Raw genomic sequence first — 12518 nt, forward strand, 5'->3', positions numbered from 1 at the left:
GCTGGTAACCAGTGGCGACTAGGGTTCGCTGGTGCTTCCAGCCGTCGCAGTAGACTGCCTTCCACCGCATGGCTGCTCCACTTCCACAAGGCCGACATCGGGGTTGAGTTCCGCGTCAGATCTGCGCGCGCCCAAGATGCGACTGTGATTGCAGCTTGTAGGAGACGAGGGAGAGGTGCCATTAAAGTGGTAGTGGACGAGGTTGAGGAGATTCCGGATTTCCGGGTAAGAGAAAGGGCGCAGGTGGGGAGGTGGAGGAACGAGGGATCGCCGGGACGGTGAGGGTGCGGAGGAGGGATAAGGGTGTCGATGGTGAGGGATAAGACGAGGGGGCGGCGGCGGGGGAGAAAGAGACTGGGGAAAGGGAGTTTTAGGGTTAGGTTTTATACATGAATGGTTTGGGCGGGCACAAGTGGGCTTTGGGCGGGCTCGAGTGGGCTTGTGGGGCTGTACTAGACCGTCGATGACGTTTTTGAAGACGTCACCAGAAATTTGTCATGGATTAACAGATTTCTTGTAGTGGTAGGACAAAAGATGTCATACAAGTTCTTTTCCATAAGCACGTATGACTATTTACAGAATACATGCCTACATTACATTGATGAATTGGAGCTAGTTCTATATCACCCTATGTTATAGCTATTGCATGAGGAATCGCATCCGGCATAATTATCCATCACTGATCCATTGCCTACAAGCTTTTCATATATTGTTCTTCGCTTATTTACTTTTCCGTTGCTACTGTTACAACTACTACAAAAACCCAAAAATATTTATCTTTACTTTTGCTACCGTTACCTTTATTATCATACCACTTTTGCTACTAAACACTTTGCTGCAGATACTAAGTTATCCAGGTGTGGTTGAATTGACAACTCAACTGCTAATACTCAAGAATATTCTTTGGCTCCCCTTGTGTCGAATCAATAAATTTGGGTTGAATAGTCTACCCTCGAAAGCTGTTGCGATCCCCTATACTTGTGGGTTATCAAGACCAATTTCTGGCGCCGTTGCCGGGGAGGGTAGCTCTATTCTCTGAGTCACTTGGGATTTATATCTGTTGATCACTATGAAGAACTTGAAAGACGCTAAAACCAAGATTTTGCCCTCAACTACGAGGGGAGGTAAGGAACTGCCATCTAGCTCTGCACTAGATTCTCCTTCCGTTATTAGTAGGCTTGCGACACCTAAACCTGCTACTGCTATGAATTCTGATATGTCACATGTTATTGATGATGCCACTTCTGCTATGCATGATGAAACTACTTCTGTGCGTGATACTACTTTGCCATTAGGTGAATTTCTAGATGAACAACTTGCTAGAGTTAGGGGGGATGAAATTACTGAAGATCCTATTACTGATGATAGTGATGATGAAGGTTCCCCCAATGATTATGTTTTACCTGTTGTTCCTAAGGGTTATGTTATGAATGAAAAAGCTGCTCTGGAAATCCTTGCTTGCAATGATAGAAATGATCTTAAGAAATTATTAGCTAAATGGAAGCAGCAGTCTCTTAATGCTAGAATGAAACCCGACCCTGCTTTTGCTACTTCACCTATTTGTGTTACTGATAAGGATTATGAATTCTCTGTCGATCCTAATATTATTACTTTAGTTGAATCTGATCCTTTTTATGGCCTTGAATCTGAAACTGTTGTGGCACATCTTACCAAGTTGAATGATATAGCCACCCTATTTACTCATGATGAGAAGTCTCGCTATTTATATATCCTTAAGATATTTCCGTTCTCATTAAAGGGTGATGCTAAGACTTGGTACAATTCTCTTGCTCCTGGTTGTGTGCGTAGTCCCCAGGATATGATTTATTACTTCTCTGCTAAATATTTCCCTGCTCATAAGAAACAAGCTGCCTTGCGGGAAATATATAATTTTGTGCAAATCAAAGAAGAGAGTCTCCCACAAGCTTGGGGGAGGCTTCTCCGGTTACTTAATGCTTTGCCTGATCATCCTCTTAAGAAAAATGAAATACTTGATATCTTTTATAATGGACTAACCGATGCTTCCAAGGACTACTTGGATAGTTGCGCTGGTTGTGTTTTCAGGGAAAGAAGAGTCGACGAAGCTGAAATATTATTGAATAATATGTTGACTAATGAAAATAATTGGACTCTTCCTGAGCCAGTTCCTGAAGTAATTCCTAAACCAGTTGAGCCAACTCCTGAGCCTACTCCTAAACCCACTCCGAAGAAGAGAGGTGTTTTATTTCTCAGTCCTGAAGATATGCAAGAGGCAAAGAAATCAATGAAAGCAAAAGGTATTAAAGTTGAAGATGTTAAGAATTTACCTCCTATTGAAGAAATACATGGTCTTAATTTACCGCCTGAAGAACCACATTGTCTTGATAACCCGACACAGGTAGTAAAGGTAAATTCTCTCTATAGATATGATGAAGTTGAAATACCCTCTACTAAATTTCATAGCCCATGCTTAGATGAATTTGATGACTTTATGGCTAGACAAGAAAGTTTTAATGCTTATGTTGGTAGAGAGTTAAAGAATAATGCTTTTGAGATAGGACGCGTAGGCGATAATCTGGCTAGAGTTAAAGATGAACTTCACCACGTTAGCAAATATGCTTCTATGGTTGCTACTCAAGTTGAGCAAGTACTCAAAGCTCAAAATGATTTGCTTGATGAATTAAATAATAAAAATGACATTGCTATTAGAGTGGCTACTAGAACTGGTAGAATGACTCAGGAACCTTTGTATCCTAAAGGCCATCCTAAGAGAATCGAACAAGATTCTCAGAGAAATAATTTAGAGGCACCTAGTTCTTCTAAAAAGAAGAAGAAGAAAAATGATAGAACTTTGCATGCTTCTAGTGAACCTACTGTAGACACACCTGAGAATCCCAATAATATTTCTATTTCTGATGCTGAAACTCAATCAGGGGATGAACATGAACCTAGTGATAACGTTAATGATAATGTTCATGTTGATGCTCAACCTAGCAATGATAATGATGTAGAGTTTGAACCTGTTGTTGATCTTGATAACCCACAATCAAAGAATCAACGTTATGATAAGAGAGATTTTGTTGCTAGGAAGCACGGTAAACAAAGAGAACCATGGGTTCAGAAACCCATGCCCTTTCCTCCTAAACCATCCAAGTCAAAGGATGATGAGGATTTTGAGCGCTTTGCTGAAATGATTAGACCTATTTTCTTATGTATGCGCTTAACTGATATGCTTAAAGTAAATCCTTATGCTGAGTATATGAAGGATATCATCAAAAATAAAAGAAAGATACCGGAAGCTGAAATTTCCACCATGCTTGCTAATTACACTTTTAAGGGTGGAATACCAAAGAAACTTGGAGATCTAGGTGTTCCAACTATACCTTGCTCCATTAAAAGAAATTATGTTAGAACTGCTTTATGTGATCTTGGAGCTGGTGTTAGTGTTATGCCTCTCTCTTTATATCGTAGACTTGAATTGAATAAGTTGACACCTACTGAAATATCTTTGCAAATGGCTGATAAATCAACTGTTATACCTGTCGGTATTTGTGAGGATGTGCCTGTTGTGGTTGCAAATGTCACTATCTTAACGGACTTTGTTATTCTTGATATTCCCGAGGACGATAGTATGTCTATTATCCTTGGTAGACCTTTTCTTAATACTGCAGGGGCTGTTATTGATTGCAACAAAGGCAATGTCACTTTTCATGTTAATGGTAATGAGCATACGGTACACTTTCCGAGGAAACAATCTCAAGTTCATAGCATTAATTCAATTGGAAAAGTTCCAACTATCATTTTTGGAGGTTTTGAATTTCCTCTACCTACTGTCAAGAAAAAGTATGATATTCTTATTATTGGGGATTTTCATATCCCCGTTGAGGTAACTTAGTGTTATTCGAAATTTCTCCGGTTCTCTGTTATTCGGAATGAGTTTGTTAACAAGACTTGATCAACCTTGTTAGTGGGTTCATTTTGATGATCACGAGATGGATGAAACTAGAAGGCACAACCTTCTGTACCCTCTTTTTACTTTCTGTTATTTAGAATAAATAAAGCAAAAATAGTATTATCCGTCTGTTTTCTGAATTATCCGTGCATTAAAAAAAATAGTCCGAAAATAAAAGTGCTCCAAATGCCCTGCAAATCTAGTATGATTTTTCTGGAAGATTTGAGGATTTTAGGCACTGAAAATACTATAGGAGGGCCAAGCACCAGGCCACGAGAGAGGAGGGCACGCCCCCCTGTAGGGCACGCCCCCTGTCTCGTGGGCCCCTCGTGGCCCCCCTCCACTTATGCCAGCACCCACACACTTGATCTTCTACCCCAAAAAATCCCCATCCAGCTCAAGCACGAGTTCTAGCTCATTTTGCTGCGATTATCGATCTCTTAGCTCAAAGCTCCATTCGCAAAACTGCTTTGGGAGATTGTTGCTTGGTATGTGACTCCTCCATTGGTCCAATTAGTTTTTGTTCTAGTGCTTTATTCATTGCAAATTTTTGCTGCATAGGTGACCATGTTCTTGAGCTTGCATGTTAAATTTTTGAGGTCCCAAGCAATTCCAATGCATGATATAGGCTTTAGGCACTTGTAGAAGTAGTTGCTATCAATCTTGTTTAGTTTTATGCACTTATATTTTGAAGTTACTAAAATTTCAGAATTTTTCAGAAAATGTTAAGGAGGCTCTTTAAAGGCTCTTCTAGCCAAAGCTCTAAGGAAATACAAGACAAAGAGAAGGAAAAACCCAAGTATAATCTTCCTTGCTTAGCGGAAGTACGGTCGTGTGAATGGCCATGCGAAGATTTCTTGAAAGAAGCCGGAATTTATGAAGATTTTTATGCCTTAATCGAGACTGCAGGGCTCACCGGTTTCGTCAACGACCGAATCGATCAATATCTCTTGCTCACCAATACTTTCGTGCAAAACTTTTATTATTATCCTAAGAAGTCACCGCCTGCAGTATCATTTCATTTATATGATGAATTCAAAGAAATGTCTTTGCGTCATTTTTGCGTGGTATGTAGGATACCTTATGAGGGAGAATTAGAGGAACCCCATCGTGAAGATGTGGATGGCTTCGTTAAAACTATTGTTGTGGAAGAGCCAAAGAAGGGCTCTGAGGCAAAAGTCTCTAGCATGCACTTTCCTGTTTTACGCTACATTGCCATATTTACTAGTAGATGCTTGATTGGTCGTGGAAATACTGGAAATTTGAGCGTTCCAGATATTATTATTCTTCAACATGCTTTGCTTGGGGACAATACTTTTAGTATGGGTGCCGTCGTTGCTAAACGACTAGCCCTGAATCGTACAAAAGGTCCCATATTTGGAGGTATCTATGCTGCACGTCTCGCTGAACATTTTCAGATACCCATTAGGCACTATGAGGAGGATGAGATAAAATTGCATCCTCACATTTTAGATTATAAGAGCATGGTAGCACATAAGTTTATTGTTGACAATGAAGAAAAGATGCTCTTGTATAAAATTAGATTCAATAAGAAACACATTGAGATTATTATTTTGCCTGTGCCTCTGTTGTTTGATTTGCTTGCAGAAAATTGTCTTGTCACGCCGGAAGCGGTGAACAATCATCGAGCTCAAGCTTTTACTCCAGAACCTGAACCTGAGCCGGAACCTGAGCTAGACCCTTATCGTGCATCATCTGTCCAGTGGGATCCGGAGATGACCAGCCAGTGGTATCCTGATTACACCTCCCACTACACCGGGGAGAGTAGCAGCGGTCCTTGGTACTAGACCAACTTAGGCCAAAAGCCTAAGCTTGGGGGAGTACGTATTTCTCACCGACTTTGCATTCATGTTCACACACTAGTCGTCGGTGCTCATACTCTTTCATTGTATTATCCATGCTAGTTTAAATTTCTTTTTCTAGTCTTCTTCTTGTGTGTTTGATAAACCTTAAGAAAAACCAAAAAAATTAGTAACTTTAATTTCCATGCTTGTAGTAGAATTAAAATGAAAACCCAAAAAGATTTCTATTTCTTCTTCTTACTTGTTGGAAGCTTTCCCGTGTAAATAGTTTTATTTTCTTTTCTTTCTTTTGGGGGTCGAGAACACCATATTGAAAATGCTTAGTGGCTCTTATATGCATGATTGTTTATTTAACTGAGAGCCCATATTACCCTATCTTCTCTCTTGAGTTGAATGCTTGCAGATTCCAGCTTAGTCGAATGCATGTGCACTCTTATTATTATACGCATCGTTCGGTCATGCAAGGGAAAGGCAATAATGACGATATATGATGAACTTATTGGGATGAGAAAAGCTGGTATGAACTCGACCTCTCTTGTTTTTGTAAATATGATGGGTTCATCGTTTCTGATTCAGCTTATTATGAAGTAAACATATTTGCAATGACATTTAGAGATTATAGTTACTTGTGCCATGCTTGATTAGCTATGAGTTATAATGGTTTACCTTGCGTGCCAACATGCTATTAGAATGATTATGATGTGGTATGATGGGATGGTATCCTCCTTTGAATGAATTAAGTGACTCGACTTGGCACATGTTCACACATGTCACTACTGGAATCAGCTTATTTGCCGTCTGCCAGTTCTTTGCCGTCAGCTGGCAGACGGCAAAGAGGCACTTTGCTGTCTGCTTACAAAAAATGGACGGCAAAGAACTGACAGACGGCAAAGATGCTAGTTGCCATCAGCCAATCCTTTGTCGTCTACCAGCAGATGGCAAAGAATATTTGCCATGTGTTGGTGGACGGCAAAGAGGTGGGGCTATCTCTTTTTTTGCAGGTAGAAAGAAAACCGTTGCCCCCACCTCCTCTCTCTGTCTCCCCTCTCTCCGCCCAGCCCCCACCTCCTCTCTCTCTCCCGCTCGTCTCTCCCTCTCCCTCGCGCGAGCACCTACGGCGGCCGATTTCGACGAGCTCCGACGGGATTCGACGGCGCCCAGCACACCCACGTGACCCCCTCGCCCCGCTCCTCCATCCCCTCCGACCAGATCTGACTCGCGCGTCCTCCTGCGACCACGCGTGACGCTCCCCTGCGGTTAGGGTTTCAGCCACCACATCGCCGGCGTGGCTCCGGCATTGCTCCAGTGACTCAGGTGAGTCTCTTTACTCCTCGTCGTCACATCCATCCCTCTCTTTCTCACCGCGTCGCGTCGCGTCTCCTCTCCCTCATAGATCCAGCACGCCGGGAAGCCATGGACGGGAAGGACGCCATGGATGGGAAGGACGCCGTGGAGGACGCAGCTCCACCACTGCCCCAACGCCATCCAGGTCCGTCCCTTCTCCTCTCCTCCCCTCTTGGATTTCTTCTTTTCCTGCCTTGCACCCGTCCACTCAAGTTCTAAACCAAACAAGAAAAATTATCAATCTTGTTTTTGCTGCATATGCAATAATGGTTGAGGAGGACTCAGTTGTTCACTTCTGTAATTGTGCCATAAATCAGTTTACTCTGCTTGAGGGCTGCCGTGGTTAGCTCGATTTGATAGGGTCCTTACTACATATGCTGCTAGGATTTAACTTGACTTGTTAATAATGAGTGTCAATCAATCAAACACAAGGAAACTATAAATGCTTACTATTTCGTATAGTGATCGTTGTGTTGTGTATAGGTAAAACTTGTGCTGTCCTTGTCTACTTCGGAGGCATCATCATGTGTTGTCAATTTAGTTTCTGCCATGGTTTTCGTTTGGTCCTGCTTATGCCAAATCGATCATTCATCGCTTCTGAACATTCTACCTTTAATCTTTGCTTCTGTAAAACCGGCCTTTCTTCTATTGAATGGAGTGTTTGCTTGTTGTGCGGGAAAAGTAGCTCATTCATCGCTGATTTGGCATGTGCAACCAAAGTGGACGGACCACATTTAGGTCCGGTCGCCGTGAGGATCCTCCGGCGGTGCTGGATGTGCCGTGGCGCGGTGGTTCCCCTGGGTGGCGCCTCCGTGCTGCGGTCCCCCTGGTTGGCGCCTTCGTGCCCGTGCTCTCGCTGGCGCCGCCGTTGTGGTGCTCTCTGGCAATCTCCGACTTGTTGTGGTGGTGTTGGTTGTGATGCTGGTCACACCATAGTGATGGTGTGGCTGCATCCTTCTTCGGCTACAACTCCTCTTGGTGAGCTTCTCCTTGCTCCCCTCCTGTGTATTTGTGAAGTATATATACTCCTGTACTGCTCTGTTCTGTGTATTTGATCCTGGAGTTGTTACTTTGGTCAGTTACTTTACTCATGGACAGATACTCACTTGTTCTTAGTTATTTTACTTCTAATACTGATATGAACAGATACCACTTGGTTTGGCTATTCCTATTGGTCTCTTTCTAATAGCCTATGAACAGATGCTATACTTGGTTTTGGTTGTTACTTTCCTAGTCTTCTACTGATAAGATAGATACTACATCTGATTTGGGCAATGATGCTGGTCTAAGACCCCCCTCTCTTAGGCTTAATTTACGTGTGGCTATCCCTGTGCTGTGATGAACTAGCCTTGGCACTTCCAGGCTGTCTGAGCACATAATTCCTCAAGTATACCTTGAGGTCTTCTATAGCTCTCCTTAATGGTTACCTCTTCTAAGCTGCTGGTGGCTGGATGTGTTGGGACTTGGTCTGGTTGGCTGGTTGTGATGTATATCTCCTCCTGGAGCTTTGTTTTTGGCATTGCACAGTGACATGTACCTATTGTCACTGGACAAAACTTATTGTGGTGATGAAGTCTAATCTTTGGCTTTAATCACTAGTTTTTAGTTGGCTTAATTCCTGGAACTAGTACTGATAGTGGTCTTTGTGTTGGCATTTAACTTACAGCTAATTGTGGTGGCTTCTTGATTGGGTCATTGGCTGGTTCTCTCCTTTGGCTCTTTGGTATTGGTTTACTCTATTTGGCTTTCTAATTAAGATCACTTTGAAAATCAGGATCTTAACTAAGATTATCTTGATCTCAAGTACTTGTTCCTACAGCATTGCATTTCACCAAGTGAAATGCTACATTTCTACTCCTAACCCATTCTCTCTTTCTTAGTGTTTTTGTTATGCAGGTTGGAAGAAAAGAAGAAGATCCAGAGAAGATCTTAGTAATAAGATAGTTTTTAGGAAAATAGATATTTAGTTTTAGATCATTCCTTGTAATATTTGTTGTATATGTGTTGGATATATATGTGTTCATGACTATATATTGATAACGTACATGTGTTGGATATGTGTTCATGAGTATTGGTAATATGTGTTGGATATGCTATATTGGTCATATATATATGTGTGTGTGTGTGTGTGTGTGTGTGTGTTTGATTTTCTGTGAAAATGAATTGATATAAGAAGAAACATAATTAATGCTTATTTGGTCTCTTTGCCATCTGCCAACAGATGGCAAAGAGCCTGCAGCATTTGTCGTCTGCTAGCAGATGGCAAAGAGCCATGCCCTTTGCCGTCTGCCACTGATGGCAAAGGCCTCTTTGCCGTCCGCTGCAAAAAACAGACGGCAAAGAAGGCCTTTGCCGATGCTATCTTTGCCGTCGCCCTTTGCCGTCCGCGGCAGACAGCAAAGCCTTTGCCGTCCGCCAACCTTGCCTTTGCCGTCCGCTATGGCAGACGGCGAAGTACCATATTCCTGTAGTGTGTAGTTGAATCAAATCAACATAGCCTTCGTGATATTTATGTTCATGGTAGATTATATCCTACTCATGCTTGTACTTGGTGTGAATTAATTTTAATGCATGTTTACGACTGTTGTCGCTCTCTCAGTTGGTCGCTTCCCAGTCTTTTGCTAGCCTTCACCTGCACTAAGCGGGAATACTGCTTGTGCACCCAAACTCCTTAAACCTCAAAGTTGTTCCATATGAGTCCACTATACCTTCCTATATGCGGTATCTACCTGCCGTTCCAAGTAAATTTGTATGAGCCAAACTCCAAACCTTCAAATGAAATTCTGTTTTGTATGCTCGAGCAGCTCATGTACAACTAGGGTTGCCTATATCTTCCATGCTAGGTGGGTTATTCTCAAGAGGAGTGGACTCCTCTCCTCATTCACGAGAAAGGGCCGGTAGCCGGGATGCCCAGTCCCATGATCCAAAAAGATCAAAGAAAATCAAAATAATTAAACAAAACTCCCCCAGGGCTGTTGTATGTTGGAGGCACTCGTTGTAAGAGCCAATTGCAGATAAACGAAACTCTCCATCTCCTCCTACACAAGAAGGTGCAGAAGACCACCCAAAGACCCATCACATATCCCGAACCCGTGGCGATGAAAAACGAAACCACATCGTCACTTGCATCTCCATGGTTTTCTCCTGGAATTGGCTCGAGCTATGGAAATTTCTGCGAGAGAGGGGGGCCGCAGAGACCTGGGTTGCCAACATAAATAGATGCTTGGTCTTCAAGTGTTTGCAGTTGATTTCCGGTTGGTATCTTCCCTCTTAGATTGTTGTAGGACAGGTTCAGGTGACTCAGTGATGTGAGAGCCGATAAGCTTAAAGAGATTTCACCAGACAACTCATTATGTGATAGGTCGAGTGACTCCACCTGCATTAAGGTGCCGATATTCTCGGGGATTTTTCCGTTGAAGTTGTTCCATGATAAGTTCAGGTTCTTCAAAGCTACAAGAGCGCTAATTTCTTCAGGAATCTCCCCAGTTAGACTGTTACATGATAAATCAAGATTCACCATATATAGATTTCTCCTGTATATAATCTCTCTTGACCTTTTGTGAGTACTGCAAAATCCTCCGTATATTTAGTTTGTTTGTTGTCAACAAAGCTTACTCTAGTAGTTAATGCATACTCAATTTCATAAGCATTGTCTCTTGGTTGTGTCATGCACTTGCAGTTAACAATTGATCCCGGTATGGTCCCTGATATATTGTTATGGGCAAGGTCCAAGTATTGAAGATTAACAAGCTTTGTAAGCTCAACTGGAATATGACCATAAAACATATTGGATCTCAGTTGTAAGAATGACAATGATGGTAGTTTCTCCCCAATCCATGCTGGTAAAGTCCCAGAGAACTGGTTATGTCCAAGATCAAGAAAGACGAGTTGTGGGCATTTCTGGAGAAGTGAAGGAAATCCACCCGAGAAGTTGTTGTTTCTTAGTCTTAAATTGATGATACTCAGACTTGTGCTGGATTCGTTTACTAGGCAATCACTAATTGACCCACTAAGATTATTTGTTGATAGATCTAAGAACTGCAATGACCGCAACTTGCACAGAGAAGATATGGCTCCAGAGATCATGTTGTTATATAGAATAAGTGTTTTAAGCCATGGCGCTCCAATGTCTGACGGGACTGGCCCAACTACATTGTTCCCACTGAGATCCAGGTCGGTTAAATTGATGGGAAGCTTAGGTATTGAACCACCAAGCTGGTTAGAACTGAAATCCATTTCTATTCCTCTCATAAATTCCATTGTTGATGGGAGGACTCCTGTAATATGATTATTTCGGATATTTAGATACACTGCTGAGGAAGCTGCTATCCAAAACCAATCTGGTACCATGTCCTTTATGCTTGTGTTTGATATATCAATACTCCATACACGTGTTTGCCATTGAAGCCATGCTGGAAATTTAGGACCTAGCTTGCAGGACCGAAGGTGAATTAGTCTTAGATTGAAAGGAGGAACCCAAGTTGGACTCGTTGCGATGGTTATGGAGTTGTCTGACAAATTCAATTCCTCTAACATATCTAGGCGTGATAAATGATCTTCATGCATGACCCCATCCAGGTTGTTGTAGCTAAGGTACAACTCTCTTAGCCTGAGCTCTCCTAACCACACTGGCACATGACCAGTGAGTTTATTATGATAGAGAACCAACTGGCTCAGCTTGACCAAGGATTGTACTAGTGTAGTTGGCAGGCTTCCAGTGAGATTGCTATTTGGCAGAAACAACCTCTGCAGTTTATTCCGTGAACAAATGGGTAATCGATTGAATAATCTTGTTATACTCCCATTGATATTATTCCCCGAAGAAAATAATCTCTCCAAATTACAAAGGTTCTTCATACTGGAAGGTATCATGCCCACAAGATTATTATCTGATGAATCAAGTTCCACCATGGAGGTCATATTACCTATCTCGTCAGGAAACGGGCCATGTAAACCATTTCTGGAGATATCTAGATACTTGAGGCTAGTTAAATCCCAGAACCAGTTGGGCCTGCTATGCTTATGGAAGTGGTTTTCCAAAAGGTCAAGTATTTCAAGAGATGTCAGATTTGAGAGCTGAAGAGAATCAGGGCAGGTTCTAAGTTGGCAAGCGAAAAGACGAAGAAATTTCAGAGTAGGAAGCATGTTCACCACCGGAAGCCAGTGAATAATTGTACTGAGGTTCACCCCAGTCATATCCAGGTGCTCAAGGGAAGTTAACCGTGACAACCAGGTGATATCGGTGGAATATGTGCCTCTATGGAAAGAAGAATCAACACTCACGTATGAGTAGGTGTCAAGATTTAGGTACTGTAAGTTGGAGAGATTACCCAGCTGCGGTGGTATCCTTCCAATGAACTGTGACCACGATAGGTCGAGATATCTCAGCTGATGGAAAGAACCCATGAACTCCGGTATCT

General features: G+C 42.2%; 1 protein-coding gene across 1 annotated transcript; it reads right to left on the minus strand.

The window, feature by feature from the left end:
* Positions 1–10122: 10122 nt before the first annotated feature.
* Positions 10123–12508, minus strand: LOC125527279 (receptor-like protein EIX1). The gene has a single exon (XM_048691812.1). It carries the CDS (start codon positions 12502–12504, stop codon positions 10612–10614), a length of 1893 nt encoding a protein of 630 aa, XP_048547769.1. The 5' UTR covers positions 12505–12508; the 3' UTR covers positions 10123–10611.
* Positions 12509–12518: the final 10 nt, after the last annotated feature.

This window comes from Triticum urartu, unplaced genomic scaffold (genome assembly GCF_003073215.2).
Source record: "Triticum urartu cultivar G1812 unplaced genomic scaffold, Tu2.1 TuUngrouped_contig_3442, whole genome shotgun sequence".
Lineage (NCBI taxonomy): Eukaryota > Viridiplantae > Streptophyta > Magnoliopsida > Poales > Poaceae > Triticum > Triticum urartu.